The sequence below is a fragment of the Apus apus genome, chromosome 2 (assembly GCF_020740795.1).
Source record: "Apus apus isolate bApuApu2 chromosome 2, bApuApu2.pri.cur, whole genome shotgun sequence".
Lineage (NCBI taxonomy): Eukaryota > Metazoa > Chordata > Aves > Apodiformes > Apodidae > Apus > Apus apus.
The window spans coordinates 38097160-38124640 of NC_067283.1; the positions used below are offsets into that span (position 1 = coordinate 38097160).

General features: G+C 42.1%; 3 protein-coding genes across 4 annotated transcripts in view; 2 read left to right on the forward strand and 1 right to left on the reverse strand.

Annotated features, from left to right (window-relative positions):
• RAB5A (RAB5A, member RAS oncogene family) overlaps positions 1-6788 on the forward strand; it is a 19323-nt gene extending 12535 nt beyond the window's left edge. The window contains exon 6 of the mRNA XM_051609819.1: positions 2141-6788. Within this exon, the coding sequence (XP_051465779.1) occupies positions 2141-2256 (116 nt within the window). The 3' untranslated portion in view covers positions 2257-6788. The remainder of the gene's footprint in view (positions 1-2140) is intronic.
• PP2D1 (protein phosphatase 2C like domain containing 1) lies at positions 3985-9760 on the reverse strand. The gene is made up of 2 exons (XM_051609820.1): positions 8631-9760; positions 3985-5156 (listed from the first exon to the last, which is right to left on the reverse strand). Exons 1-2 carry the CDS (start codon positions 9643-9645, stop codon positions 3985-3987), a joined length of 2187 nt encoding a protein of 728 aa, XP_051465780.1. The 5' UTR covers positions 9646-9760.
• Positions 9761-20746: 10986 nt separating this feature from the next.
• KAT2B (lysine acetyltransferase 2B) overlaps positions 20747-27481 on the forward strand; it is a 43014-nt gene continuing 36279 nt past the window's right edge. The window contains exon 1 of one of the 2 annotated variants that reach the window (XM_051610493.1): positions 20747-21132. In XM_051610493.1, the coding sequence (XP_051466453.1) occupies positions 20911-21132 (222 nt within the window). In that variant the 5' untranslated portion in view covers positions 20747-20910. The remainder of the gene's footprint in view (positions 21133-27481) is intronic. The other variant, XM_051610491.1, reaches the window with a different exon arrangement.

A 27481-nucleotide genomic window follows, 5' to 3' on the forward strand; every position in this document is an offset into this window, starting at 1 on the left:
TTTCTTAATTGTAAGATGTACTTGGCATTTGTTAATCAAATTAGCGTAAGAATGTAAGTGAAAACATATGAATGCGTGCCTTTTGGTGTCATGTTACTTGCAGCAGGTTCCACATTGCCTTGGATAGGTGCAGAATCTGGAATAATGTACCTTTTATGAGACAGTGCTAATTGAAGTGGGAGAATGGTAATGGACTTGCTAAAAAAAGTCAAGTATTCATTTTAGTCGAAACAAAATATTTGCTAAATACTCTTCAGTGTAAAAATTTTGTTTGAATTTCAAACACACTACCTGAAATCCAAAAAATTGTGCCAAAGATGACAGTGTGCCTATAGCCAAAGTCCAAGTATAAGTAAAGGACATTTGATGTGAAAAGTAAATTTACTAAAATATTTTTATCCCTAGTATAACCTTAGGGATTTCTGTAAACATACTAACATAGAATAGTAAGTATAAATTATTAAGAAAATTTGTTATTTCCATTAATAGGCACAAAATTGTATTTCATTGTTAATAACATTTTGAAAGTGGAGGAAAAATCCTGCATTTTTAGCTTGGTCACCAATCTATTTAGTAATAGCCTTAAAGACAGTAGTGGCTCTGCTACTGGGCAATAGTAATGTATAGTGTCAAATAACCTTATTAATGCTGTTGAGTATTTTGCACTAAAGTGACATCTCTATCCCACCTCTTTTCGTGAAAAGCAGCATGGCTATCAAAGTTGAATGTTTCTAAATAGCTCATATAGTCTGCTTTCTAAGTCAGTAAAGCAGAATGTAATTTGTGGTGTGGTTCAAACTTCCAGCAGATGTAAATGAAATTATCACTATAGCAACCCTTTATAATGAGTACTTGCTTCATATTAAATACAAATACTTGGGAGAGGAACACACAACTGTGAGTGGAGAATATCTTTTTCTCATAAAAACTTGAGGTAGGCCTGCATTTAATGATACAGAAATACTCAATTAGGCTGTTCTGTTGAAAATTCAGAATTAATTTGTTTAAAGGTGCCATTTACATCTTGTTAAAAAAAAAATAATCCTAAAATCTTATAATTTGGGCTGTAATTTGTTATATCAACCATAATTCAACAGTGCTTGGAAGACATTTTTCTCTGGTGCTTTGTCCCTTTGTACTCTCTCAGCAGCTTAGTACCATGTGAACACTTTCTTCTGTCATAGAATTGTAGAACAGTCCAGATTGGAAGTGACCTCAAAAGATCATCTGGTTCAACCTTTTGTGGAAAAGAGAGCCTAGATGAGATGATCTGTCACCACAGCACATCTTGTTGTTGTGTACTCTGCTGGTTTTCTGGCTGCTATACTTGCATTTCATTCCTTTTTAGAAGAAGTTGTTCTTTAGAAAGCTGGCCAAATAAATTACTTGGTAGTCAAAGCATGCAACCAAACTGTAGAACTGGGATGGTTGAGTCCTGGTAATTGGGCAAGAGAGCCCCACAAAAATCCTTCTTTGTAGATTTTAGCAACCTCCTGATGGAGAGAAAGCCAAGAGGAGGTACTGCTCAGAAGGGTAACATTTGTCACCCTTATTTTTTTATGTCAGGACCGAGGAGGTACCCTCGAGTTAAAAGAACAACAAAGACATTATCACAGTCAGTTAACACCTAAGAGCTAGAGAGAAGAGACAGCTTAAAAAAAAAAAAAAAAAAAAAAAAGAGAGAGGCTTAATCTAGTGCTAGGGCGCCATTTTGTATGTTGTATGCAAGTACTTGTTTGGGCTAGCTAGCTCGGCAGAGGTTTGACCCATTTCTGCCTCTGTTTTCTGCCTTTTCAGTCTTTCTGTATCTTTCAGCACTAACATCCTGATCTTAAAGCCTGTTTGTGTAGGTGGATTCCCAGAAGAGCCATTATTTACTGGCATAGCATACCTGTGCAGATACATTTTACTGCTAGATTTACTAATGCATTTCACTCTTGAAAATCATAGATAAGGTAGTCAAACATTAAGAAGTTAAGTGCCTTAACTTCTTTTATTACCAGTGTACTAAATGAAATCAGATATTATAGTGATTTTATCGATATGCTTATAGAATAATAAAGTGTTGACTGTGTGAATTCAGGTGATTTAATCTTAGTTCACTCTCAGTTTTAACTTTTATTTATTGTTGATTTTATAGCAAAAAAATTGCCCAAGAATGAACCACAGAATGCAGGAGCCAGCTCTGCCAGAGGAAGAGGAGTAGACCTTACTGAACCCACACAACCACCCAAGAGTCAATGTTGTAGTAACTAAAACATCAATTGCTTCAAACTGTTCTGAATATTCTTCTGCTTCCTAACTGTTAATAACCATGGAATTGGAGTGCTTAACCTGGCCCAGCACAGCTTCCAAACACCGAAGAGACTTATGATAATAGTCAAGTTCATGATACAGAGTTTACTTTTGACCTAAAATTTTAACATGCATGTATCCACCACTGGCTGTAATGGTTCAGCAATAGAGGAGAGATGGAAGCGGAATAAACTTCCTCCGGTTGAAAGGTTTTGAAAATCACTTACCATTAGGGGTGTAGAAGAACTACTTTCTGTGGACCTAACTGGCCAGTTCCTGTAGCCTCAATACTGATTGCTCTTATAATAAATAGAATTGGGAGTTTTTGTAATTCTCAGTTGTGCTTTAAAACCTTTTTAGAAACACGGTCTAAAAATTACTTAAACTTATTCACAGTATTGACGCAACTGATTGTTTCTGCAGGTATCCACTGTTTAGTTATACATTCCATAGTTTAATGATATAATTACAAATAATACTTGCATTTACAATTTTAAGAACCCTATGCTTGCAGGAAAGTGGAGTTTAATTGTTACACTGTATGTAAATTATATCAACCCAGTTACTTATCTAAATGAATTAGTGATAAATCAAGTTTTAACTTCATTTCTGATCTGTCCAGAGGGTACAGACCAGTAAGTTAAACTTCATAGAATCATAGAATGGTTTGGGTTGGAAGGGACCTTAAAAACCATCTAGTTCCGACCCCCCTGCCATGAGCAGGGACACCTTCCCCTAGACCAGGTTGCTCAAAGCTCCATCCAACCTGGCCTTGAATGCTTCCAGGGAGGGGACATCCACAGCTTCTCTGGGCAACTTTATGACTTAGATTTCCTTTTTTTTCTTCTACAAACTGTAAGAGCTCTTCAAGTAAAACCACAACAAACCTGGTGTCTGTGACTTATTTCTTGGTTTTGATCATTGCTGGCCATTACAGTTTCTTTCTTACCTGAAGGAGAAAAAATAGTGCACTAACAATTATGTACATCCAATTTGATTTTAAATTTGGATATTAATGTACTGTAAATAGGTACTCTGCATTGTAGTCTACATTTGTTTAAAATTTTCTGTAATATTTAAGAGTTGCTTAAAGGTATACAGAATGTACAGTTACTTAAAGCTAATTTTTTTCCTCTCTAATCAAAGGGGGTTCGGAGTTCTTCCTTTATGGCTAGAACAGTAATAAATGATGCTCCTGTATCTGTAACATAAGTACTGCTGTCTGTCAGTAATGAACTTTGCAACTTTGTTTTCCAAAGTACATTTGATTTTGATCTGTCCAGTATATTGCACTAATTCTTTTAGTTATTTTCATTATATGAAATCTACCAAGTGTGTCAGAAGAGATTAATTAGTCTATTTAAATGTTGAACTGATAGCAGAAACTTGTGCAGATTTTAAATTTGCAGTAATCTGGTTTAGCAAGGATAATGACAGTTCACCAGTGTTTAGTTTTATATTGAGGTGCTCAGGTTTGAATAAAGTGGTTTAAGAAGAAAAAAAAAAAGATTTTTGATTACTGTTTCTTATTGAGAGTTACATAAGGTTTTATTGCATTTGCACAGTTCCAGACAAGATGTCTGTTTTGCTATATGGGTCAGTGTTTAAAATTAAGTCATTTTGTGACACAGCTAAATACGAGCTTGTACTGTATTTGCTGTGGCACTCTAGTTATCTTATGATAACTTTCTAAATGTTGAGGTAATTTGGTATCTTATCACATCCATTCAGGAGCACAACCAAAACGGTAACGTTATCTGTTGAACCTGCAGCTAATGCAGTCTTTACGAGTTGTTCACTGATGTAGCTTGCTGCATTGTTGTGGACTGTTCCACAAGTGGCCCTGCCTCTTTCTGCAGTTTGTGAATCGCAATTGGATGGGTGTATGTTTGTGTCCTCTTCAAAATGCGGTGGTGATTTAGAACCCACTGGTGATGCAGTCTCCAGCAGTTCTTGACCAGTGTAACCTGCAGGTTTGTCACAACATGTGTTGGAGTCAATTTTTTCTGCCAGTTGTGGACCAGAGTCATAGTTAGATAAGCATGCATTTGTATCTTTTGGGGGCTGTTTCCAGTCTTCAGACCCTACTGCCAGTACATTCTCTTGCTGCTTTTTTTGGGTGCAACTTGGATCTGTCATGCAGAAAGTTTCAGTGTCTGTTTCTTCTTGCTCTGCAGTCTGTGACTGTGGCGGAAAACTCATGGACAGATACACTCCTCTGTCCTCAAAGTGTTTCAGTTCTTCAGAGCCATCTTGTGTGCTAGAATCAGACTGTTTTATCTCTCTGTTCTGTGAACTTACTTCATTGCTACTGAAAAGAGAGAGTTCTGGATCAGCTTGATTTTTGTTGTCATCAGTTTCCTTGGGAAAAATGTCTTTACTGGAATATAGTATCTCTGTTTCATCTTGCAGATCACTAATGGCCTTTGAGTCATTTAAGTTGTCATCAGTGAGGGGCATCAAAACCTGAGACTTACACAGGAAAGTTCTGTTCTGTTGAATACATTCATACATTCTTAAGTAATGAGTGAACATTGTTAGTGTTAATGTAAGTACTTCATTGCAATCCAAAACCTCCCAAAGCCCATTAGAAGCTAAAATAAGAAACTGACAAGTATCATCAATAGGGACAGATGCAGTATGAGGTACAGGTATAACAGATCTTTTCAGTACTGGATCTCCATGATGTCCAAGACCTCTTGTAGTTCTCAGGTACCCCTCTACTAATCCGTCTGGTTCGTTAGTGCTGATGTTTCCACCATTCTGAAGTATGCGTCTTCTCTCGCTTACATTAGAAGTGCTGTGCTCTTTTGAGAGGCAGTAACTCTTTCCATTTTTACATAAGACTGCATGCGCATTACCTAAAATTGAAGTAAGATAGTATTTTCAATTGTAGCATAATGTTTTTTAAGATACTGCTGTTACATTATCAGCCTGTTGCAACAGTCTGGGATAAAAAGCTGAGGTCATAGTTCAATTATCTACTGCCACGGGCAACAATGTGTCCATCAGTGAATTTGGTTCTGTATTACTGCAAAGTTCTCTGTGGGTTTGTTGTGGTTTTTTTTCCCTCCCATTATTTGTAAGACTATTCCAGAACCACCTTCTTTTAACTGCAGCTAAACTCTTCTGCGGAGTTAAGTGACATTTCAGCTTAAAGTAGATAGAAGTGATGCACCTTGAGTTTATTTCAAAGCAAGAGTACATATTTTTCACAAATACTACCTTTTCCTAGAACAGTGTGTGCTTGCAAAATATTACGGCTGAATGAACTCATCACAAAGTTTCAGGTTCAGACTATTTCTAGCAGTATAAAATTTATAGTACCTGAAAATAATTTGGACGTTGTATATAAAATTTACAGTTTACTAACATGATGCCTTAAATCTCTTCCTCTTTTTAAGGGGCCCAGGGGAGCAAAAGTTCTCTCAGTCATCATGAGAAGTCAAGGACTAATTTCCTTTAGTAGGAATAGATTCTTTCCCTCTATGCTTTTGAAATCTGCAGGGTGAGAATGAAAAGTGTTAAAAATTGCAACACTGCAGGTGACTAGTCTTGTCAGACTTGAATGCAGAGCATGAAGGAAAGCAGCTCTGAAACAAAGTGATGTATTGTTTGAGATCCTCTGGCTACACAGGGGGAAGACCGTTTTTTGTGTTACTGGCCTGCTCCCATGTGTTGGCATAAGGGCAAAAGTGATGTCTTGCAGAAGGAACTCGAGTGGGATGGTAGCTTTCCAGATGCTAAGCTGGCCACAGTGTGTTCATTTATATTGTCGTCTTAGTATCTGGCTAGACTAGGGCACAGATTTCTGGAAAGTGTGTATAAGTAGGCACTGCTTATAAAGTAGCTGTAATTCTTGGGATGTATTGGCATTGTTTTATGTAGGAGACAGCTAGGAATAGTTTGTGTGAAGGCAGATTTCTCTCGAAGGTGATTCAGAATATCAAACCGAAGGGCACACCTTTTTTATTGGTTACAGAATGTAGATGCCTTAAGTTACGCTGTGTGAATGTTTCCTTGTGCTTGCTCCCTCCTGACTTCCATGGAGAGCCAGAAGATTGTCTAAAATTTCCTTTGAACCCTTGGAGTAAGACCAGCAGCTGTAAGCCTAACAAAGGGCACATTTATATAACCCACATGGAACAATTTGACTGCAAGAAAGTAAAATCTAGTTGCTTTTGGATGCAAGTCTCTTCTTTGCAAACCAGGGACAAGGTAAAAGAATTGTCAAAAGCTAGCTGACCTATCAATGTGGGACTAAATGAAGAAGACAAAGCTGGCTGATGCCACCATCTCCTGCTCCTCATATCTGAACATCCTCTTCAGTTGCTTACGTGGTGCTGAAGGAACATGTCTACTTCTGTAAGAACACATTTCTGGGGGGAAAATGAAGCTCGATGTTGTGCAAATCTTTCTTTTGATGTGATACGTTTGGTGGAAAACTAAGTGTATTAGATTCAATAAATGTGTATTTAGAAGTGGTTAAAAAATGTGGACTTCATGATTAAAAGGCTTAAAGTACCTCTGATCAACTTCAAGCCTTAATTACTTGGCAGAGCTTGAGTTAAAAGTACCTTCAGTTGCAACCAGTATAAAACATTGTCTGGGAGGGAAGAACAGAAGCATGTAACTAGAACCCTAAAACTTAGGTTAGATGAATTCTCTACCAGATTTTCTTACCTTCATCCTACCTCTCAAGCTCATTGGAATAAAAATGGAGTTCTTCCCCAGTAAGGTAAAAAAAAAAAAAAAAAGCAGCATTGGTTAGCTTTGAAAATACTACAACCTTTCTGCAAGTCACTCCTGTATTCCATTAAAGGTGTGACTACATCTCCTGCAAGAATATCTGAGCTAGTGCTAAACTATCAGTTCTGATACCGATAACAGTAAAGTTCTGGTATCTGCAAAAATGCTTGTTGGAGGTAGAGATAGTATGGCTTGTAGCAACAAGTGTCAGGAGAATGGAGGAGAGGAAAGGGAGGGGGTAGACCACAGTGACCTACTTCACTCTCAGTGCGTGATCAAGTTGGTTTATAGTGCTCCTCAGACTGGCAAAGGATTGTACATTATTGTTAAGGCAAAAAATTCTTAAAAATTTAGGATCAGCTTTTCCAAATGTGGAATATGTTTTTGGTTTGTTTGCTTTGGGGGGGGGGTTTACCTCCTGAAGAAATGAAGCCTCTCAAATGGTTTTTCTTTTCCCTACTGATCTTTGACCCTCTGATTAATTTCAGACAAATTTCACATGAACTCTTAGCAGTTTTATGAATACACTTAACTGAGGAGGGAAGAGTGCCCTGTTGATGGGAGGTTGCAGTGTTGATACCCTCCTTAGTAATGCTGTGGGGAGTGATAGAAAAGTGCTGGGAATATGCTTCAAGCAGAGGCTAGAGACACTGGAAAATACAATTGTAGGCACAAATCAATTCACCGCACAGCTATTTTTATATAATTCTGCTTCTGCTTGTGTACTCCTTTATGGGAATGCAAGCATCTAGCTTGTAATCTTATGGCAGTCTTATGTACGCAACATAACTGGTAAGAAAAATCACCAAATGGGAGATGTAATGACTAGAATTGCGAAGAACTGCAAGAGCTGTTGCATGTAGCAGGACTGGGTGGAGAAGCATTAGGAATGTATCAGTGTTTCTGGTTGTATTTAATAACTGTTTTTTCTACACCATATAAAGACAAAGCAGGGTTCTCCTTCATAAGGAGACATGCCTGAATAGATCTTCCATAACAACAGTCAATAACAACAAAATCCTATTTCCGAAATTAATTTGGATTATCCCCACAGATCATGTTTTCAGTTTGCTGGTAGCAAAATGTGGTGGTGCTTAGTCTCAGTGAAACAAATGAATAAAAGGCATATATTAAATATGATATGTTGACAGAAGGGATTTATCAGATTTAAAGTAAAAACATTTAGGATTGCCTGCCCTGAAGCGATGACACCTTAAGCTTCGCTTGATTTGAAAAAAAACAAAACACCAAACACCAAAAAACAAATGCCTAAAATTGTCCTTCCTGCTCTTACAGAAGTCAGTTGTGTATTACGGAACATTTAACTGTGTCTCTTGCATTAATAAATTTATTGGTTTAACTCAAATATCATATTGAAGGTACTTATTAGATATGCTTAATAATTACTGCCTGATCCCATTATCAGTTACAAGGAAATTATCATGTCTCCTTCAGATTTTCAAGTTAAAGCAATTGCAGCTTTTTATTTTTAAGTATCTACTGCTAACAAAACTCTAGATTTATTTATTTATTGTCTTTATATTGTGCAGTGAAAAAAAAAAAAGCCTGGTGTGGAATGTACCTACCTATATTAGCAATGTGCAGTAACCCTTTTGCTGTCCTGGCTATTGGACTCTGTGTGTTATTCTCAGAATGTTTTCTTTCCTCTTCCTCAGTGCCATCTGTCTCTTCGCTGGGGATTCTTTCCACCAAACAGGTAACTGCTGAACAGCCACTCCAGCGAACTTTGGAAACCTCATTCCTTCCCAGGCGTAGGAGTCTATCCATTCTCCAAAAGGACTTGGCATATGCTTTGTGAATCCATTTGTAAGTATTAGTCTTGTTGGTCTCGTCATTGTCTGGTTTATCAGAGAAAATCTTCTCTTTTTCTCTGTAATCTGCATTGATTACTGTGGCAAAAGAATCTAGAATTTGCTGTTCATCGTTAGTCTTTTTGTAAGAGAAATCTGTTTGAGCAAGCTGGTCAAGAAACAGAAGTGGAAGCTCTGCTGCAACTGTTTCTGCAGCTGTCGCACCGTGAGAGCCATCAACTAACCCCAGAAAACATGTATCTGACCTATTTCCATAGTTGTCAAGCACAATAAATCTGTCTTCCATGTCTCCCTGCCATGTGGAATTTTTATCTTGGCAAATTGATAATGCTTTTATTAAAGAATTATTTACTTCCTTAGAAGTACTAGAATTGTTAATATTAGCAAGATCACAGTATGATGTAGCAGTGTGATTATTCATAAGAAATTCAAATGAATAATCAATTTTCTGCCTATGTGTCTCAGAATATTTAGGAGTCTTGGTCAATTTTGAAATGACCTTTTGTCTCTGAGCTAGAAGTGTTTTTTTGTCAGTCTTTCTTTGTAGGCTATCAAAGCCTAGCAAAGCTAGGGATTTGTGGGATTTTTTGTGATAAAGAAGGTGGTATGGATATATTGGTTGTTGACACGCAGAGCAAAAAACTGAAATTAACTTGGAACCATCATTTTCAAGTGCAATTGGGACCTTCTCCAGCTGATCCTCCTCATCTTTAGAATGTTCAAAATCAGGTGGGTTTATTTTGTCTTGTGACTTTTCCTCCCATGTCATTCTATAAAGGAGTTGAGTACGTTAAGAGCTTTCACATTTTCATATTTCAATATTAAGTAACACTACATTTACCTAAGTCTTGTTCTCAGACTCTTAAAAGCTCTGAATTGCATCATGGTGTACTAATGCATACATGGTCAAGAAACTGGGAAATTAATGTGAGTTTATGTAAAAAAAAGTAACTAGTAACTATGGTAAAAATCCCTAATACCACAAATTCAGGAAGTGTAAAGTTTGGAAAAACAGAGTTCATGACACAATTTAGGTTATTCTTGTACCTAGTGAGATTTAGGCAGTTGTTTCCTCCTTGTAATTCAATGTGTAGCCATGTGCCTTCACACTGTTAGAACTGTAATATTAAATAGGTACAGAAAACCTGATGAGGAACTATTAATCACTTTCCAGACATGGTAGTGGAGTGTAATTCACACTTGGGGAAAAAAAAAAAAGAGCATAATCCAGATTAAGATGAAAAAAATCTACCAGTCTTGCATGGGAAATATGAAATGGGGCCATAAGCATTGTTGTATCTCTTCAATCAAATCTCACTCTCACTGTCATGAGTCTTAGTTGTGAGGATTTTAGGAGTCAACTGGAAAAAAAATTGCTGTATGCCATTGTATGTGTGCACACAGAAGATAAATTAATATGGACAATTTACAGAATCACAAAATGTTATGGGTTGGAAGGGACTTCGAAAGATCATCTAGTCCAACCTCCCTACCAGAGCAGGATCCCATAGGGCACATCACACAGGAATGTTGTCCAGATAGGTTTTGAATGTCTCCAGAGAAGGAGACTCCACAACCTCCCTGGGCAGCCTGTTCCAGTGCTCTGTCACCCTCAGAGTGAGAAAGTTTTACCTTACGTTTACTTGGAACCTCCTATGCTGCAGCTTGCACCTGTTGCCCTTTGTCTTATTATTGGACATCACTGAGAAGAGCCTGGCTCCATCCTCCTAATACTCGCCCTTCAAATATTTGTAAACATTAGTGAGGTTCACCTCAGTCTCATCTCTTCCCAGCTAAAGAGACAAAACAATATTCTATTGTTTTCCTTGGCTATGAGAGCTAGATTTTGCAACGCTGATATTCCTTTACTGTAGGATGGATTTTTGAATGTGCCAGTTTCTAAATCAAGAAAGCATAATGAAGAAAAAAAATATTAAATGGGCCAAGCAGTGTCTTTAGTCTGTGGGAAACACTCCTGCTCCTTGAGCTGTGAGACTTGCAAGCAGCAGTGCACACTCCTGTTCTCCAGCCATCGGGAGGGAAGGAGAGATGTGCTTTGCAACAGAGCTCATGGAAGAGCAACAAGGCAGAAAACCTGGAATCAAGGCCAGATACTGCAAGGACATAGGGTCTAATCAGTACAAGTCTCTCTGCCCATTCCCCAGCCAAAGCTAGTCTCTTCTTTCTATCCCTGTGCACCTTCTTTCTTACCCCTTTACCTCATTGCTCCAGTCTCTCTCTCCTTATTCTTGCTCCTTGATGCTGTCTTACTTCTTGAGTCCTCGGATTCCACCCTCCTGCACATACATTCTCTTCAATATCTACTTCCCAATATCACTACTACTGCTAGTGATGGGGACGTGTGCGTATAAAAACACCTTCAGTCCTCTCCTGTTACTAGCAAAGGGAGTACTGACAGCCAGGATGAAATATGAGACAACTGATAGGTATGGCACCTGGCGCTACAAACCTGAGTCCTGGTGAGGTGCTCCCTGACAAAGGTCAGTGGTTGCAGAAAGGAATGCCTGAATTCAGCACCTACATACTGGCATGTCTCCACTCTGTAGAGGCAAATTGATGCTTCTTTTCAATACTGTAACTTGCTCTGATTTGGTTAAATTTATAAGAATGACAAAAGATTCATCACTGATGCTATTTCAGCCAAATTTCCAAGTCCTAGTTTGGAATGATCTTGAAGCTTCTCTATAAAATAGTTATAATTTTGTGTTAATACAAGTAAACCAAAATATTTTTCACATCATATTATCAGAAATAGCTAAACTATGTTACCTGGAACACTTTCAAATTGTTCTGCTTCAGGCTTGGAAAAATTCAGTATAAACAGTATCTGGCAGAGTTATAAGTTACTGAAAATATGAGGTGACCCTGTTGGTAGCAGCACTATTAATTCTGCCTGTAACTTAAAATGGGTAAGAAAACATATAACATATGGAGGAAACATCAATATTGCTTAGGCAGTAGAGGAAATTAAAATTGTTTCAAGTTTGTTATAGGTATTTATTCTCTCTTCTAAGATTTCTGATTTATAGTTAGTCTTTGTTAACTGCTGTTAATCCACCACCAGGGCAAACAGCAGCAGTTTAGCTGCGGTAATTATCCCACAGCCAGATTACAAGAACAGTCTTTGGTAATTTCATACTGTTTCAACCTCATAGATTTTCTGGGCCACTCTCTTAAAACTTGATAGAGCCACACCTAGAAGTAACTGTTTTGCAACTGTAATCTCCTCCAGGTCTTCAGCTGGGAAATACATTTTCTTCTCTCTCACTACTTCTGTGCACTACCTCTGGACTTTAAGCATTTTCGTGATTTGTGTTTCAATGCATCCACTTTTTTCCTGTGATGACAGTTGTTTGACAAAATTCCACTAAAGATAAAACCCCAGCCTCTTCCAGTGCCAATTAGTATGTCTTAAAGAATCAAGTGCCTCTGATCAGCTGAGGTAGATCAATTACAACATTTCAAAAAGAAAATCTCCTCTGTAGAGGATGATGCCTACTATATACTATTGCCAGACCCACATAAAAACCCCTTATGACACTAGTATACCTTGTCTTTGCAGATGTGAGGTTGCAGGTGGCTACAGCTCTCAATCTGCTGGAGGACCAGTTTATGGGAGAGTCCATCTCTCCACAAGAGGTGAGCATTAGCCTCCTTTAGAAATGCTACACTACATCAGTGGGGCAATATGAGGAGGTATGTAAATAACAATAGGACTAGAGGAAATGGCCTGAAGTCACACCAGGGGAGGTTTAGACTAGATATCAGGAAGAACTTCTTTACTGAAAGAATAGTCAGGCATGGGAACAGGCTGCCCAGGGAGAAGGTGAAGTCACCATCCCTGAAGGTATTCACAAAACATGTAGATGTGGCACTTCAGAGCATGCTTTAGTGGGCACAGTGGGTTTTATCTGGGTTGTGTCATGGTGTTGGTTTTATGGGAGGTGGGTTTGGGTTTTGTTTGGTTTGTTGGTGTTGGTTGATTGGTTTGTGTTGTTCCCCCACCTGGCTTGGGTGGATAGTTGGACTAGGTGATCTGAGAAGTCTTTTCCAACCATAATAATTCTGTGATGCTAAAATAGCAGCAAAAGGTACTCTTGAGCAGGTGCCTTTTCCTTTACTCTGTATAGTTGGAGTTTGAGACTGGGAGATTGCACAAGTGTGATGATGCATCCATGACCAAGAAAAGTCAGTACTAATATATACAGAAAATCTGCAAGCTGCTTTTTGTCAGCATTTAAAATATGAACCCATTTTACATTTGGTGGATATAAACCCCCCTTGGATAGGAGACAAGAATTTGAAAAAAATTCAACAAAATGTTAGTTTGACCTAAGTAAAATGAATTCTTAACACTTTATTTGTAGATGTTTATATCTCTGTAAGTGGGTGTAAGTGCTAACAAATCGCAATAGAGCACCAAAACAGTTCCACTTCATTACTATGTGTAAATAACCAGGATAATATACATAATAATTCATGTAGAACACCAATATGAGCTACAGCTCTTCAGTTGCAATAATTTTGCTCATAATTATAAAAAGGGCAGCCTTGGTGTTATTTTTTTTTTATATAGTATGCATACACTTTATGTCAAAGCTGAAAATTTAGTGAAAATGAAATAAAAAAGGAAATATTTGCTTTGATCTCTCTCTATAAAGTAAAAAGATTAGTCTGTCCTTCCATTTCCCTCATCAGGAACAGATAGAGTCCTGCTGTCAGGTTAAAGGATAACTGTGAGATACTGACAACACAATACACACAGCTAAAGTGCCCTCAGCCTCAGAGAGCAAAAGATAAAATTCAGCTTTCTAGCTCACTGAAGTTTCCTTGTGCTTATTTAGGGAGCCAAAACACAGCACTGCTTAATGTTCTGAGCTGGAAATAGAAGCAAAAAAAACCAACCAACCAACCAACAAAACTTAAAACAGGGAGGGAACCACAGTTTCAGACTGCATGTGTTTTTGAAAGGCAAAAGTTCTATTTGCTGTTTGTGTCACAGCAAAGATCCTCCTGGGTCTTTGCTTAATCTTGCTACTAGGAAAGGGAGGCTGCTTCACCTCCCTGCTGTGTGCTGCCCTGTCTGAGAGAGGCAGGACACAAGACTGCAGGCCAGGGGCTTGAATAGCAGAGCACATCATCATCCCAGTAAATCTTGTATTTCTGGAAACCTTCTCTAGCTATGGCACATCAAGTTGCTTACTGTTCATATAGCAGGCAAAATTATTTTCTGTTTCTGCCATTTGGTGCTACAAACTCATCATTTAATTAGTGAAGATGTGTCACTAATTGAGCTTTGAGGACCCAGGATCTGATTTGTAACCAAACGGGAGTCCCAATATACAGTCATCTCCGTCAGACATGTTGTTCTGTCTCCACCCAGAGCATGCTTCTTCCTCACCTTTGTCCAGTCAGCACCTAACTTACACAATCTCTAGTCCTGAACTCCTTCCTCTGTGATATTTGTTTTATTATTATTAATATTTGTTACATACTTCTGGTCTTAGAAAACACTGACTATATTATCGATGCTGAAACCAGCACTGAGAAAATGCCTGCCTGCCTGCAGGCAAAAGGAGGAAGCAGAGAAGGGCTGTGTGATATAAAATGCAGGTCACAGCCTCCCTGGGCTTCTCATCACAGTACTATGAGCTAATATGTATAAACAGGCCTCACTGCTGCAAATTCTTGCTGAACACCAGCTTCCTTGCCTGTCTTCTCCTTCTCCACTTTACTTTTTTCCATGCCTTTTCTTTTCTTGTGCCCCAGCTGGCACTTCCCTCTCAGACCCCCTTCCCCACCTGCCTGTGATGCCACGATGTGGCTTTGTTGCTTCCACACATTCCACCCTGCCCATCTCCTCCTGACCCATTTCCCTCCCTTCTGCCTGTCACACACTTTGTCAGCAGCACTACCCCTTGAAGTTGTTTGTGAATGCAAAACCATAGTTGGGACTTCTGGCATCACCAGGACTGACTCCTGCCAAGGAGCCACCACGGGTGGCAAGTGGGGCTGTAGCATTTGTGGTGCAGCTTGACAGTGCTGTTCAGCGCGTGCCCTGTTGCGCAGCCTGAGCCAGGGTAAGGGCAAGCACTGTCAGCTGTGCAGGGGTACCTTACCAGATCTCAGTTTTACATGGTCACCTTTGGCCAAAGCAGCAAGGGGTTTATATCTTATGTGAAAAACCTTATGTAGCCTTTATTAAATGCATATAAGACCTCTGAAAAACTCTCCACCTGAAAAGACAAACTCATTTGATAACATAGCAGCCATGCCCTACACCTTCCAGCCCTTTTAGTGGGGCTGGCCCTCTTAGTTCCCAAAACCACCTGCACAGGGAATGTTGCAGAAAGATCAAGATGTCTTCTCCCAAATGAATCAATGCAGGTGTATTTAGTACCCTATTTACTGTGTCCCAGAATCAATGATGCAGCTTCAAGGAAATCTTGTTATGAAAGGTGTGGGAAGAGATAAAGATGAACCTAGTGAGTCACAGGAGCGTGCTGGGGGCAGAGCCTGCTTTTGGGACATGAGAACACTCCCACCTCTAGACCTGATAATAGGCAAGAAAGAAGGAAGTTATTAATAATTAAAATAATTATGGAATAAATTAAGATAATTAGTCTCCTTATTTATCTTAAGTGTTGTCCAAAACTGGAATCCTGGGATTCCAGGCCAACTGGTTTTAAGTCATCCTATAAAATCTAAAGAATCCCCATCATTAGATCTTCTGAGGTGAGGATTATAATTTGTGACCCTGTCTTCTTGGGTAGAGGTGCACCTTCTCAGCTGGGACAAAGCATTGAACTGGGAAATGAGAGTAGTAAAAAAATGGCAAAACTGGCTCTTTCTACACTCCAGATATTTTGCACCAGTTGATAACCCATCAAGTGTCTGTGTGGGATAAAGAGGCTGTGAAGCATCAACTGGGGATGGCAAGCCCTCTGGGCTCAGCATGGGAGGGGAGCATGTGAGGTTTTTGGGATCCACAAGGAGAAAGCAGTGGCAGAAACAGAAGACAGGTGAAGATAAGGTAACTGTGCCTCTTGCACTTTCCTCCCTCACCCCACAAACCCATACCTGGGGTTACTACTGTCCTCCTGGGTTTCCTCTACTTTTTCCAGCCATACATACCACAATTATGGTTAGTTTAAATGGAGGATTTTAACCTGTTCAGTACCTGTAGTTTAACCAAGGTGCTTCTAGTTTTGTTCATAGTTCTTATGATTTCCAGGTGCTCTCCCACGCAGGTATGGGGAAAGCCCAGCTGTGGGCTTGCATGGTAGGATGGGTCCTACACAGGGATACGGTGGTTAGGAAAACTGGCAAAGCACAGTCAAAATACTGTGAGTAGGGTCCCAGAGAATCATGGGGATCTCTGCCACATATTAAGTAGCAGGAGGAAGAGAAAAAAAATCCAACTCATGGGGAGGCAGATGAAAGAAAAGGTAAGGGGAAAATATGACAGTATGTCCTGTGTTTGCATGAAGCAAGCTAGAGTCCTCCCTACCATGAAATAACAGCGTGTAAGCCTGTGTAGTGACTGCAGATGGCTAAATTACTTTAACAAGTACCTTCTGAACTTGGTGCACACACTTCACATTGTACTGGCAGTAGCAGCAAATATCTGGTGCTGCATGAGCCCAGCCTTTAGTTTTCTCACTTGGTTTTCATTAAATCAAAACTCTGAGTGCAGTGGAGAAGAGCATCCTCTGGGTAAGAAGTGAACAAAAACTGCTAGGCACTCAGTCACTAACGAGAAGTTTGTATTACTAAGAGAGCCATGAGTGTTGCAATGACATTTTTTTCCTTTAAAAACTGAGTAATTGGGGTGTGAGGTTCCCTGTAACAGACAAAGGCTTAGTGGGAAGATCTGCCATCTGCATTATTAAAGTCACATGTAAGCACCATGGGAAGCTGACAAGATGCTGGAGACAGCATAATGAACAAAACTTTTGTACTGTTAATACTTGCAGTGATTCATAAAATATTGATAGCAGTCCTGACTTCATGGTGGCCAAGAGGGTGGCCACTTCACCCACAAGGAATGCATTAATGAAAGAGCACAATAGATTTTATACTCAGAGAAATGCTCTGGAAAGGCAAGAGCTCCGCTTTTCACGTTTGCATTGAATGGCAAGAATAAAAACAGGTGGGAGAGCAGGAAGAAAGTCCCACCTTGAACAAAAGGAGGAGAGGGGGCTGGGTTGGGCATTCTTGATCTGACAAGGCTAGGAGATGGGGATGAGATGGGCTGGGCTCCCAGAGCTTGGCAGCAGGCTGGGAAGTCCCTTTCAGAGAGGTAGCATGCAGTATTAGGCTGCTATTAGTCGAGTCATTATTTTATGTGATCCACATAGGCCCCCAAAGCCCCAAATGACAACTAGGTAATAAACAGGCATCAGACACACCTTAAACTGCATTTTAATTTCCTCTTTTGTGACTCAACATCAAGAATGTAACTGCCTCCTTTGCTGGGATAAAGAGCACACTCTTGCAGTTAAGCGTGTTGGGTGTTCCCAGTGAATTTGGGCAATATGCACATCTGGGAGCACGGCTCTGAGCAGGCACCTCCTGAGGGCTAGCAGCAGCCTGAGAGAGACCTGAGATCACAGGAGCTGGCACTCCTGTCTCATCTGCCTCCTGGCTTGTTTAATTCGATGCAGATGAACACCAACTTCTGAATTCATGGGGCTTCTCACCCGAGTTTGAGTTGAGGAGGGCAGGCAGGCAGCTAGGCTTGCTTGGCTCCTACCAGCGCTTGCTGAACATGGGCATCTGAGTCATTTCAACTTGTGCAAACCCACTGACATGCCCCAAAGGACAGAAACTGGTAAATGTGGTGGGGGGGTTTGCAGACAATACTTGGAGTTTGAATCAAATTTAGTATCTTTGTAGTGCATGTTTAATGATGAAAAATAAGCACCAGTGTGGTTCTGTTGTGCTCAGAGTTATGCACACACTACAATTATGAAATTAGCATGTACTTGCTTGTAAATTCAAGCAACAGAAAAAGCCAGCTTGGATATATGAGAATTGAGAATGGTATGTATACACTCATAAGTCACAGCATAATTTTTGTGTTTGTTTTTTTTTTTTTTCCTAGTATATGCTAACCTGTCATGGCCAACTTATAATCACAGAAGCTACCACAAGCCAACACAGCACAAGTTATAGTCCCATGTTTCCAGCCAGCAAATAATATTTTCATTCCTTATTCTTGCCAAAATTGTAAATGTAGTATTTTACCTGTCAATAGAGCAGGTTAAGAAAAAGTCAAGCTTTCTTCTTTTCTTTACTTTTTTTTTTTTTCTAAACCATATATTTGCACAAAGTTAGAATGACAGCAATTATTTAAATTAGGCTTAAAGTGGAAAAAAAAAAAAAAAAAAGAGAAAGACTTGCCTGTTCGCATTTAAGGAGTGATTTTTTTTCTCATTTTTTTTCTGAGCTGTTCTTCTGCAGCAGCAGGCTGTAGCTCTGCGTGTGTAGCAAAGTTAGTGTTTATAAATGTTACCATAGTAACTGTATCCGCAGCCACAGGCTGGCAGACTTACCGTTCTGATTATCTAGAGAGCAGCAAGGTAAAAAGGAAAAAAGAGTATTGTAAGACAGCCATGCTCTCGAGAATTCAAGGAGGAACTGCAGCAAAAGTATTTCTGGTCTTTACACTAACCAGTGCCTTACTGTATGCAATAAAGCAGTGAGATCCCATGATATCCTCACAGACACGCCATGAAATGTAAGCAAATATTTGGTCACTTCAACAATCTCTGTATCTGCTTTATAGTAACTTTCAGCTTCAATTTTACTGGAATGGAAGTAAAAACTTATCAGGCTTTTAAGGACCTTGAAGAATGAAGTGAAAGAGTAAGGTCATTTGCCTAGGCCATGATCCTGTGAGCACTTGTCTGTGTGGTTTCAGCCATAAATGCACACTGAGCAGCCTCAACGTCACTGGAGTCACTCACACGTGTGAAAATAGTATTTTCAGATTGAAGCTTGCAATTAATTTCTCTGTGGGTGTGCAAACTTGGTGCTGGGTTAAGTATCATTAACTTACCGTCTAAAGAAAAAGCTGGTGATTTGAAAAACAAACCAACAACCAAACATACTGGGGGGTGTAGAGGCTACAGTAGCTCCTAGAAAAACTATGTCCAGACATGGACATTAAGTGGTCCACAGGAGCACCGGCTGTTGATCCAGATGCATTCTTGTAAAATTTGCTTCTGCTGAAGAGCAGTAGGAAAGCTGAAAGTGAAACTAAGGAATAACACTTTCATTTTCAAATCTGGGAAGCGAGTGGAAACCTACAGGGCATTAAAAAAACAGGCAAGTAAAGAGGTTCTTAAGAGACTGTTAACCATGCAGCAGATATTTGTTATTTTTAAACACGATTGAGACAGTTTGATAAATAAATATTTCTGTCTTACAATTTAAGATTTTTCTCCTTTAAATTGCTGCAAAGCCTGGGGCAGCCGCCGCCCAGGGCAGCGGCTCCTCCACCTTAAGAGTCCGTCTTAAAGCACCAGGGATGACAGCAGCCATCTTACGGGTTGCTGTCACAGCTGCTGGGAAGCCCTAAGCCAGCACCGACCTCCGCCGCGGGTTCCCCGGGGCCAGGGGACCCCGGTCCTGGGGAACCCGCGGCGGAGGTCGGGGTTGCAGGTCCCGACCCCTCTCCCATGTCGTGTTTAAAAAACCTCAGCCAAACAAAACAAAACAAAACATCAGCCCCTCTTTTTCATGTAAATACTCCAGCGTTTCATTCAATTCTTTTTTTTTTTTTTCCCTTTCATTTAATGTAAATGCCAACTCGCCGTATAACGTCAAGCTTGAAAATACACCCTCAGGAGCTGAGAAAACGCGGGAAAGAGGGAGACCCCAGGGAAAGTGTTTTCTCACCCCTCCCCCCAAAAAAAACCAAGAACAACAAACAAACAGAAAAACAAAATTTACAAACTCCTCCTAACTTTGCAGAAGCCGGGAAGTCACCCCGTGCAAGGTGGCAAGGCCCTGCGAGAGCTCTTTAGACCCTGGGATTCCCTTCCAAATAATATTGCTGCTTCAGGTTTTACACATCAAAGAGCCGCAGATCCCACGCGAACGCCCAGCCTCAATCCCAGCCTTTCAAACGGCGGTACCGTGCCACAGAATTGCCATTTGTGGTTTTCTCACAGCTCAACCGCGTTTTTACATACGCGCAACGGAGCGTAACTGTCTCAAAACGGAGGCACTTGCTTTGTGCATACGGCGGGATCATTTACCTAATTTCAGCTCGCAATTAAAAAAGTAATCCCTTTAAGACATAAATTGACCTGCTGTCAACACTTGTGCCTGGACAAAAACCAAACAAACCTCCTAAAACCATGACGTGAGGAACCGAGCAGAGAGTTCTTGAATTCTCCAGTGTTTAAAACTGGTATTTATACATTGAATTAGAAACAATCTGGGGAAAACAGGAATCCTTCAAAAGCGGCTGCAAAGCGCACGATGGGGAAATGCGATGGTAAAGTCGAACAAAGTAGCGGTACTAGGCGGTGGAACGAAGGCTGCGGCAGCACCGCGGGGCTCGCCGGGGTCGAGGAGCGCAGCTGCTCCGCACCGCCGCCGCCATGGGCTCCGCGCAGCCGCCCGTGTCGCCTCTTTCTGGGGCAACTTGCCCCGCTGCCTCCCCCAGGGCCGGCCTGGCTCCGCGGCGGCTGCCCGCACACCGCGGGCACTGCTCACACCCTTCCGCGGGGGCGCCCGGCACCGCCCGCCCCGCGCAGCCCCCGCGCAGGGGCAGGGACGCGGGCGCGTCCCCTGCGGTGCGCAGCGGCGGAAGGCGGGTGCCGGCCCCCTCCCCCGTCCCCCGCCCGGCGGGGCAGGAGCCGCCCGCGGAGCGGTGGGTCCCTCCTCCAGCCCTCCCCGGGGAGCAGCCGGCGGCGGCGCGGCGAAGGGGAGGGTCTAGGGCCGGGCGCGCTGCACCGCGCCGGCCGGCCGGACGGGCGGCTGCCGCCGCGCCGTGGGCATGGCGGAGCCTGGCGGCGCCGGGGCCGGGGCGGCGGGCGGCGGCGGGCCGCAGCAGGGTTCCCCGGCCGCCGGAGGGGTGGCCGCCGGGGGTCACGCCCGTAGCGCCGCCGAGAGCCCCGGGGGGCCCGGCTCGGCGCGCACCGCGGGGAAGAAGGCGCAGCTGCGCGCCGCGCCGCGGGCCAAGAAGCTGGAGAAGCTGGGTGTCTACTCCGCCTGCAAGGTACCCGGCCGCGGGCGCCCACCCGCCCACGGAGGGTGGGGATTGACGGGAGGGAGGGGAGGGAAGGAGGGAGGCGGTGGGGAAGGGCCGTGCTGGGCGGGGGAGGTGGCCCGGCTGCAGCCCGGCGCTCCCCGCGGAAGTGGCGGCTACGCCGGTGGATCCTGCTCCCCCGGAGCTTTCCGGCCGGCGATCGCAAAAATAAACCCCGCACGCGCCGAAAACGGGACCGCGGGGGGGTGGGAGGGAAGGGGATGGGGCAGCGCTGCCCTCCTCCTGCCCGGGCCGGGCGGCAGCAGAGGTGCTCGACCCCGGCGTCCGTCTGTCCGTCCTTCTGCGGGAAGCGGTGACGGGCGGGGCGGCTGCCGGTGCCGGCGGTGAGCGCTGGGTTAGCAGCACTGCCGCAGCTGCCCGCCGCGTAAACATCCCGGCGGGGAGCGGGGACAGTCGCCTGTTCGGGGAGGGGCGCGGCCCGCTCCGGCCCGGGGGAGGCACCTCCCGGCCCCGGGCGAAGGCTGCCGGCCGGCCAGGGCGGCGGTCTCGCATCGCAGCGCTGTTGACATCGCAGAAGCCGCTGCCCCGAGCTGGCACCGTCGCCAGCCGCTTTGGCAGAGGAGTGAAGGGGCGCGGCCTATGGTCTTGGGAAAGTAGTTTCCGCGGCGGTCACGTACCACCGTTCCGGTGTCCGTGCCGGCAGCGGGCACCACCGCCCGTCGGTACCCTGCCCCAGCGGGCATCGGCTGCGCAGCGCCTGCCCGGCGCTTGCCTCTCGTAGGCAAGGGAGCTGCCCTTGGGTTTCCTTCCACAAGCACTTTCCCTCCAGTTTACATCCCGGTGGGAGAAGCGGGGCTCGCCTGTTTGTGGGAGACGGGAGCAGCCTGGTCAGAGCTGTCGCTCCCACCTTCAGAGACTGTGACAAGTGGCATCGTCGTCCGTGCGTGTGCACATGCAGAGGAGAAGGGGTGTGCTGGAGCACGGGCTGCTGGGAGCATGGGCCGCTGGCTGTGCTGCTGCTGTCAGGGCAATTCCTGGATGCACGGCTGGTCTGACATGATTAGATCGCCAAGTAGTTGCCATTCACTAGTAATGTTTTCAGCGTTGAAAGTAGCTGTTTATGAGAAACGTGCATCTTACTTTCGCTGTTCCCTTACTTTGGAGCCTCAAAATGGCAAATGTTAAGTGAAAGGCCAAACAAAACGTTGATGTACGTAAGGAAGCATCATACTATGGCTTTGTAGTCCTGTCTGGTGGGGTGAGGAGCTTTAACGGTATGCTAAGACATGGTGCAATGCTGTCATGTGAGGGCAAATTAAGGAAGCCACACGCATTTCAGTTTCGTAGCTGTTAGCAAATGTGCAGGCACCTCTACTGCAGCCTTGGTGTGTATGTGGGACGTTGCAAGATTAAACACCACAGTGTCAGGAAAAGAGTAGCTAGTGCACTTGAAACTTTCTGCCCTCGTTGCAGGCTGCGTGTTGTCATTTGAAGCTTTTCCAGTGTTGAGTCCCCTTTGCACCTCCATATCTTAATCATAACAAGACTTGCTGTTAAACTAAGCTGGTTGTGGGGTGGGTAAGATTTCCACTGTTAGGAGAGTGTGTGTATTTTGTGAATTACTTTTTTTCTTCCCTAGTCAGTTATTTTTTCTTCTCTAAATGTACCTGCAGATAATCTTAGCGAGGGCAAAAGCCTTTCCTTGAAGTTCTTACCTACACAGAGATAGCTGTGCTGTGAAGAAGTGTGGACAGCCTTGTCTCCTCTCAAACCCTTTGCTTTTTCAGGGACATACCAGCCCCACCTGCTGCAGGTACCTTGTTGGAAGGGAGTCAAGTGCCATTTGGGAGGGGAGGAAGGCACACCATGGCCTGCTGCCAGCCCTTTCTTTCCTCTCACAGGGCTCTGGTGGTGGGCTGCAGTGTGGTGACAGTTCGTACTGCTGGTGCTCTTCTGGGGTGTCCTTTCTGGCTCTTTTCTGTGAGAAGTCCTGGGTGAATGCTGGCACTCTAGTGATGGATGGAGTGGGACCAATGACTGAGACATCCCAGGACCTCTTCCTCCCATCAGGATCTAGGAACAGATACAGCACTAAATGCTGCTCTGTGTTCAGATTGAAATGCAAAACCTACTATTGCTGTTTTGCTTCTCTTCAGTATTTCAGTGGCAAGCGGCTTGCTTTCTTGTCTCAAAACAGAAGCAAGTAGGCAGACGGGTAGCTCCTTGTAAACTAATCAAGTGGCTTCTGTGGGATAAAGGGGGAGGGATGGAGCAGGGTGGAAGAATGTGTTATTTTTCTTCCTGAACACCTGGCAGGTGCTCCAAAACTACACTGCTTGGTTCATAACTCCAGTGGTTTGCAAGAAGCTGTAGCAGTGCTGAGTGTAACTTTGAACTTTTTCTTTAGGCTGTGATTTCTCTTCCATTTATTTTGCATTTCTGTTTGTGAGTGCGAGAGAGTGAGAGAAAGCAAACACACCATCTCTGAATTGTGTTCATTCGAGTCGTGGCTATACATGAATCTTGCATAAATCTACATAGAGCTGTACAAGTTGGAGTGCATAAAGTATGTAATGGCATCCTTAGCATTGGTGATCTTCTCCCACATAAAATTAATCACAAAACACTGCTGCTTCAGCACAAAATAATTATTTGGAGATGCTGGGAGTAGCTGAAGCAGGGAACATGTGTTTGCTAGGTATGAAGAGCAGCAACACAGTAAGATGGGGAGGATGGTGGCTGTGTAGAGGGTGAGTCTCACTGGTGACAGCAGAAATGCTGAGTGGAAAAGGGTGGAAGGTGCTGCTGAGGAGTAAGGTGCTCAGTCCTTTAAGAGAAACCTCCTGGTCCTTCTTCAGTGATCCCCTTTCTTTATGGGAAACACAAAGAATATTTGCAAAGACCTCTTCAGTGTGCACATATTCTGAGCAGAATGAGAATGAAGTTTAGGGATCTGCCGCCCAGGCTAGAGAAATGGGCGAGTTGTTTCTTTTTACTGATAAAGAATTGGGACAGGAGAGTTGTAGCTGTTGAGCTGCTCCACTTGACTTTTTCCCTTGTGAGAAAAGGTTGGGGTGGAGGGGAGAGAACAGTCTCTTCTGTGTAAAAAAACACTTAAATGATCAAGTTTGTGTGTGCTTGTGTGGGAAGAAGCATGTTCTGAACAGCAGGATATATATTAGGAGTTGGCACGGTTTTCATGACATTTGGAAGTGCACAGTAGTGCTGTATGCTGTGCAGGATTTTGTATTTGGCACTTGTTATATCTGTGTATGTATGAATGGCTGCATACATCGTTTTGGTTTTGCCCAGCGTGATTTTGAGGATTAGGCATGGAAGCTTGCAGAACTTTTATAGAAGGCAGCACTGTGTAACTTACACACATAAATATAGTTAATGAAGATGTAGGAGGAAGTCTTCTCAGCTTTTTTTCCCTATCAGTTTACAGTGTGTGAAAATAAAACTCTCTTTCCAGTCTCACTGAGAGTTTTTCTTGTAAACAAGTTGAAATGTGTACTATTTTAGTACGCTAAGTTTTCTGTAAAATTGGTTCTTTCTCACTGTATGTATCTTACAGTGATGCATGGAGGATTATAAGTATAATTAGAGCCCAGTAGCCTAAGGCATTTGCACAAGTAGCAGGAAATGATACTTTCTTGAAGAAAGACCTTGTGCTTTATTTAGATAAACAAAAGTGAGAAGGGTTACAATGAGATTACTTGGCCAAGGCCCTGCATCAGGTGCATGAGTGGCAGAGGTTCAAGTCCTGGGCTCCAGACCAACTGCTGACTCTTGGGAGAGGCACTTCCCACTTCTCCCCCTAGAGTAACCTCTATTTTCCTGCTCTAATACATGAAAGAGGGTTTGTAGGCTGAATATGTGCCACTGTTTCTCTAATTATTTTTTTTCCTGGCTTTTACAAGGCAAGTAAAGCAAAGCAGACTTGGCCGTGTTATTGCTGGACTCTGTATAGTGCAAGTACATCTCCTTGAAGTTCAACTGGGAATGTATTAAAGTTGTTTTCTGCAAAAGTGTATAGGAGACATACAAGACATCTAAAGCTTTTATTGGATCAGTTTCATAGTGGGGTGCACCTGTTTTACAATGTCTTACAGGCCCAACTAAAGCATCTTGCTTTAAATTAAACAGGATTATCTACCATGAACTTTACAAGGTGGGAATTTGTTCTGTGTTAATAATAACAGCTTTGTGTGGTAGCCTGCATCTGTTCTGTCAGTGAAACTGGAAAATACAGGGAATAAAATAATACTTGGATTGATGAATACATGAAGAACATCTCCTCAGAGCTGAACATTGAACTGATTATTTTATTTTGTTAATGACAAATGTTTCAGCTCATTTCCTGTTATGTATGAGTAGCTCTTCAAGCAGTGTCTAACTGTCTGGCTGGTAACTGGAAATTTAAGTATAAAAAATACATATATTTTAAATTACTATATTTGTTAGGGTTGGTGTGATGTTCTTTGATAAAAGCACCAGTTTGCAATTATTGCTTGCAGGAGAAAAAAAAAAAAATTACAGGGTTTTTCACATGGCTTTTTTATTGGGAAGAAGAATATTTTTTCTAGAGTAATTATACTTGCTGGAAATAGTAAGATCTGTAATGTCATGTATATATAATCTGCTGAGTCTACTTTGCATCTCAATTACTAGACAGGGCAAGCTGTATGTTTTTGAGTTGGAAACCAAGGGCCCAGCATAACAGTTGTTTTGAAACTCAGTTTTAGGAGTGCTGGGATCTTTTACTTAGTAATTAAGTTAGCTTGAAGTTTGCACGTTGTTATGCTCATTTCACTATCCAAAAAAGGGGAGGAATGTTTTAGTCCATAAATTATTCTAACATTCTTAATTTATTCATTACTATTTAGGCATCTGAAACTCCATTAAATATTGAAGTGCTTCCTTTTAAAATAAAAATGTTAACAATGTGTGTTAAAATGTGCTGCATTTTTTCACTGTTAATTTTTTACCTGTTGTCAATATATTCAGTATTTTAAAGGAAACAGCTACTTTATTTTGTCCAAGAGTTGCAGTTTTCACTGCACAGAGGTACTGCACAGTTTGATTTCCCACATTGTGATGCTCCACCTGACATGGAGGGTTAAAAAAAATTATTGATATTTCATTGTATAGGGCAAAATGCACATAATTTCTGCTCTGTTTGTTTGTTTGTTTGGGGGGGCAGTTAACATTGTGTAATTGCTATGCAATTATACTGCACTCATCCAATTTTATTAAAAACTGCCAACAAAGTTGCAGTGTTCATTATCCCTGGGCCTGCAAAGGTGACTGTCATTACTTTGCAGGCTTCAGTAAGGCAGAAGTCCCCCACTTGCTCCAGTGGCTTTATCGAAGCTCTGCAGATGTCCCAGAAAAAAGGCTTCGAGGACTGGATGTGCTAGTTTAAATGCTTCTTTTCCTTCCTTCCCTCAAAACTGTTTTGATCTTAAATAAAGTTTTTGCAGAGGTGAAGTCATACTTTATTTTCTAATGAAAAGCAGATGAGTGGCATTAGAAAAAAAAGGAAGAAAGAAAGGAAAAAGCTGAAGATAGTCAAAGAAAGGATTAAATGAACAGAACGCTGTTGAATACTTAAAACAACTCAGCAATTTAAGCCAGTGAGGAATGCACATTGCGTATTCACTGCAAAATAGTTGCACTGTCAACATCTACAATGAAAGCCTAGTTTTAAAGAGGACCTTTTAGGGTAGCATTTCCCCTTGATTAACAGAACATTTATGCTGTTTCTGTTGTCTTATAGAAAGATTAAGGAAAAAAACCCCACCCTAGTAGTTGTTTGAGAAGGGTCTCTTTAATAATTTGAACAATACAAATTAACAGCTGCTTCAGAAAGATCTGGCAAGGAAATATTGCAAAGGGCAGAAAAAACCTGCCGTTGAACACACTGTTTTTAGCCTTCTGTGGGTGGGTTGATGGGTTTTTTTGGCAGTTTAACTGAGCTGGTATCACGAATTGTACATCTGTTTGTTTGCATCTTTTGCTGTTAATTATTGTGTGACACTAAAGTTTGTGTAGTTACTCACTGTTTGTAGTTTTTAGGCTTGATAGTAAACATTGTGTGGTGAGCTTCTGTGAAATACTGCTTCCACTCAGAGAAAAATTTCTCAAAAAGCTTGTGCCTCGTTTGAAGGGCTTGTTTTTTTTTCTGTTTTTTTTTTTTTTTTCTGTTTTTTTTTTTTTTAACATGTTTCATTATGGTATGATTTAAGGCAGTTAATAATAAGCATGATATTATGTCAGTAATTTTCAGTGTTGAACATTTGTCTGGGTGGCTGCATGGGAAGGAACAAATCTTACTTCCCTAAAATAATATTCA

What these genes read in the sequence shown, in the direction of transcription:
- PP2D1 (XM_051609820.1), bottom strand. Translation starts at nt 9,645, where the DNA reads ATGACATGGGAGGAAAAGTCACAAGACAAAATAAACCCACCTGATTTT. An exon ending in ACTGCACATTGCTAATATAG is followed by an intron (nt 5,157 to 8,630) that starts GTAGGTACATTC and finishes CTTCAATTTTAG; the next exon opens with GTAATGCGCATGCAGTCTTA.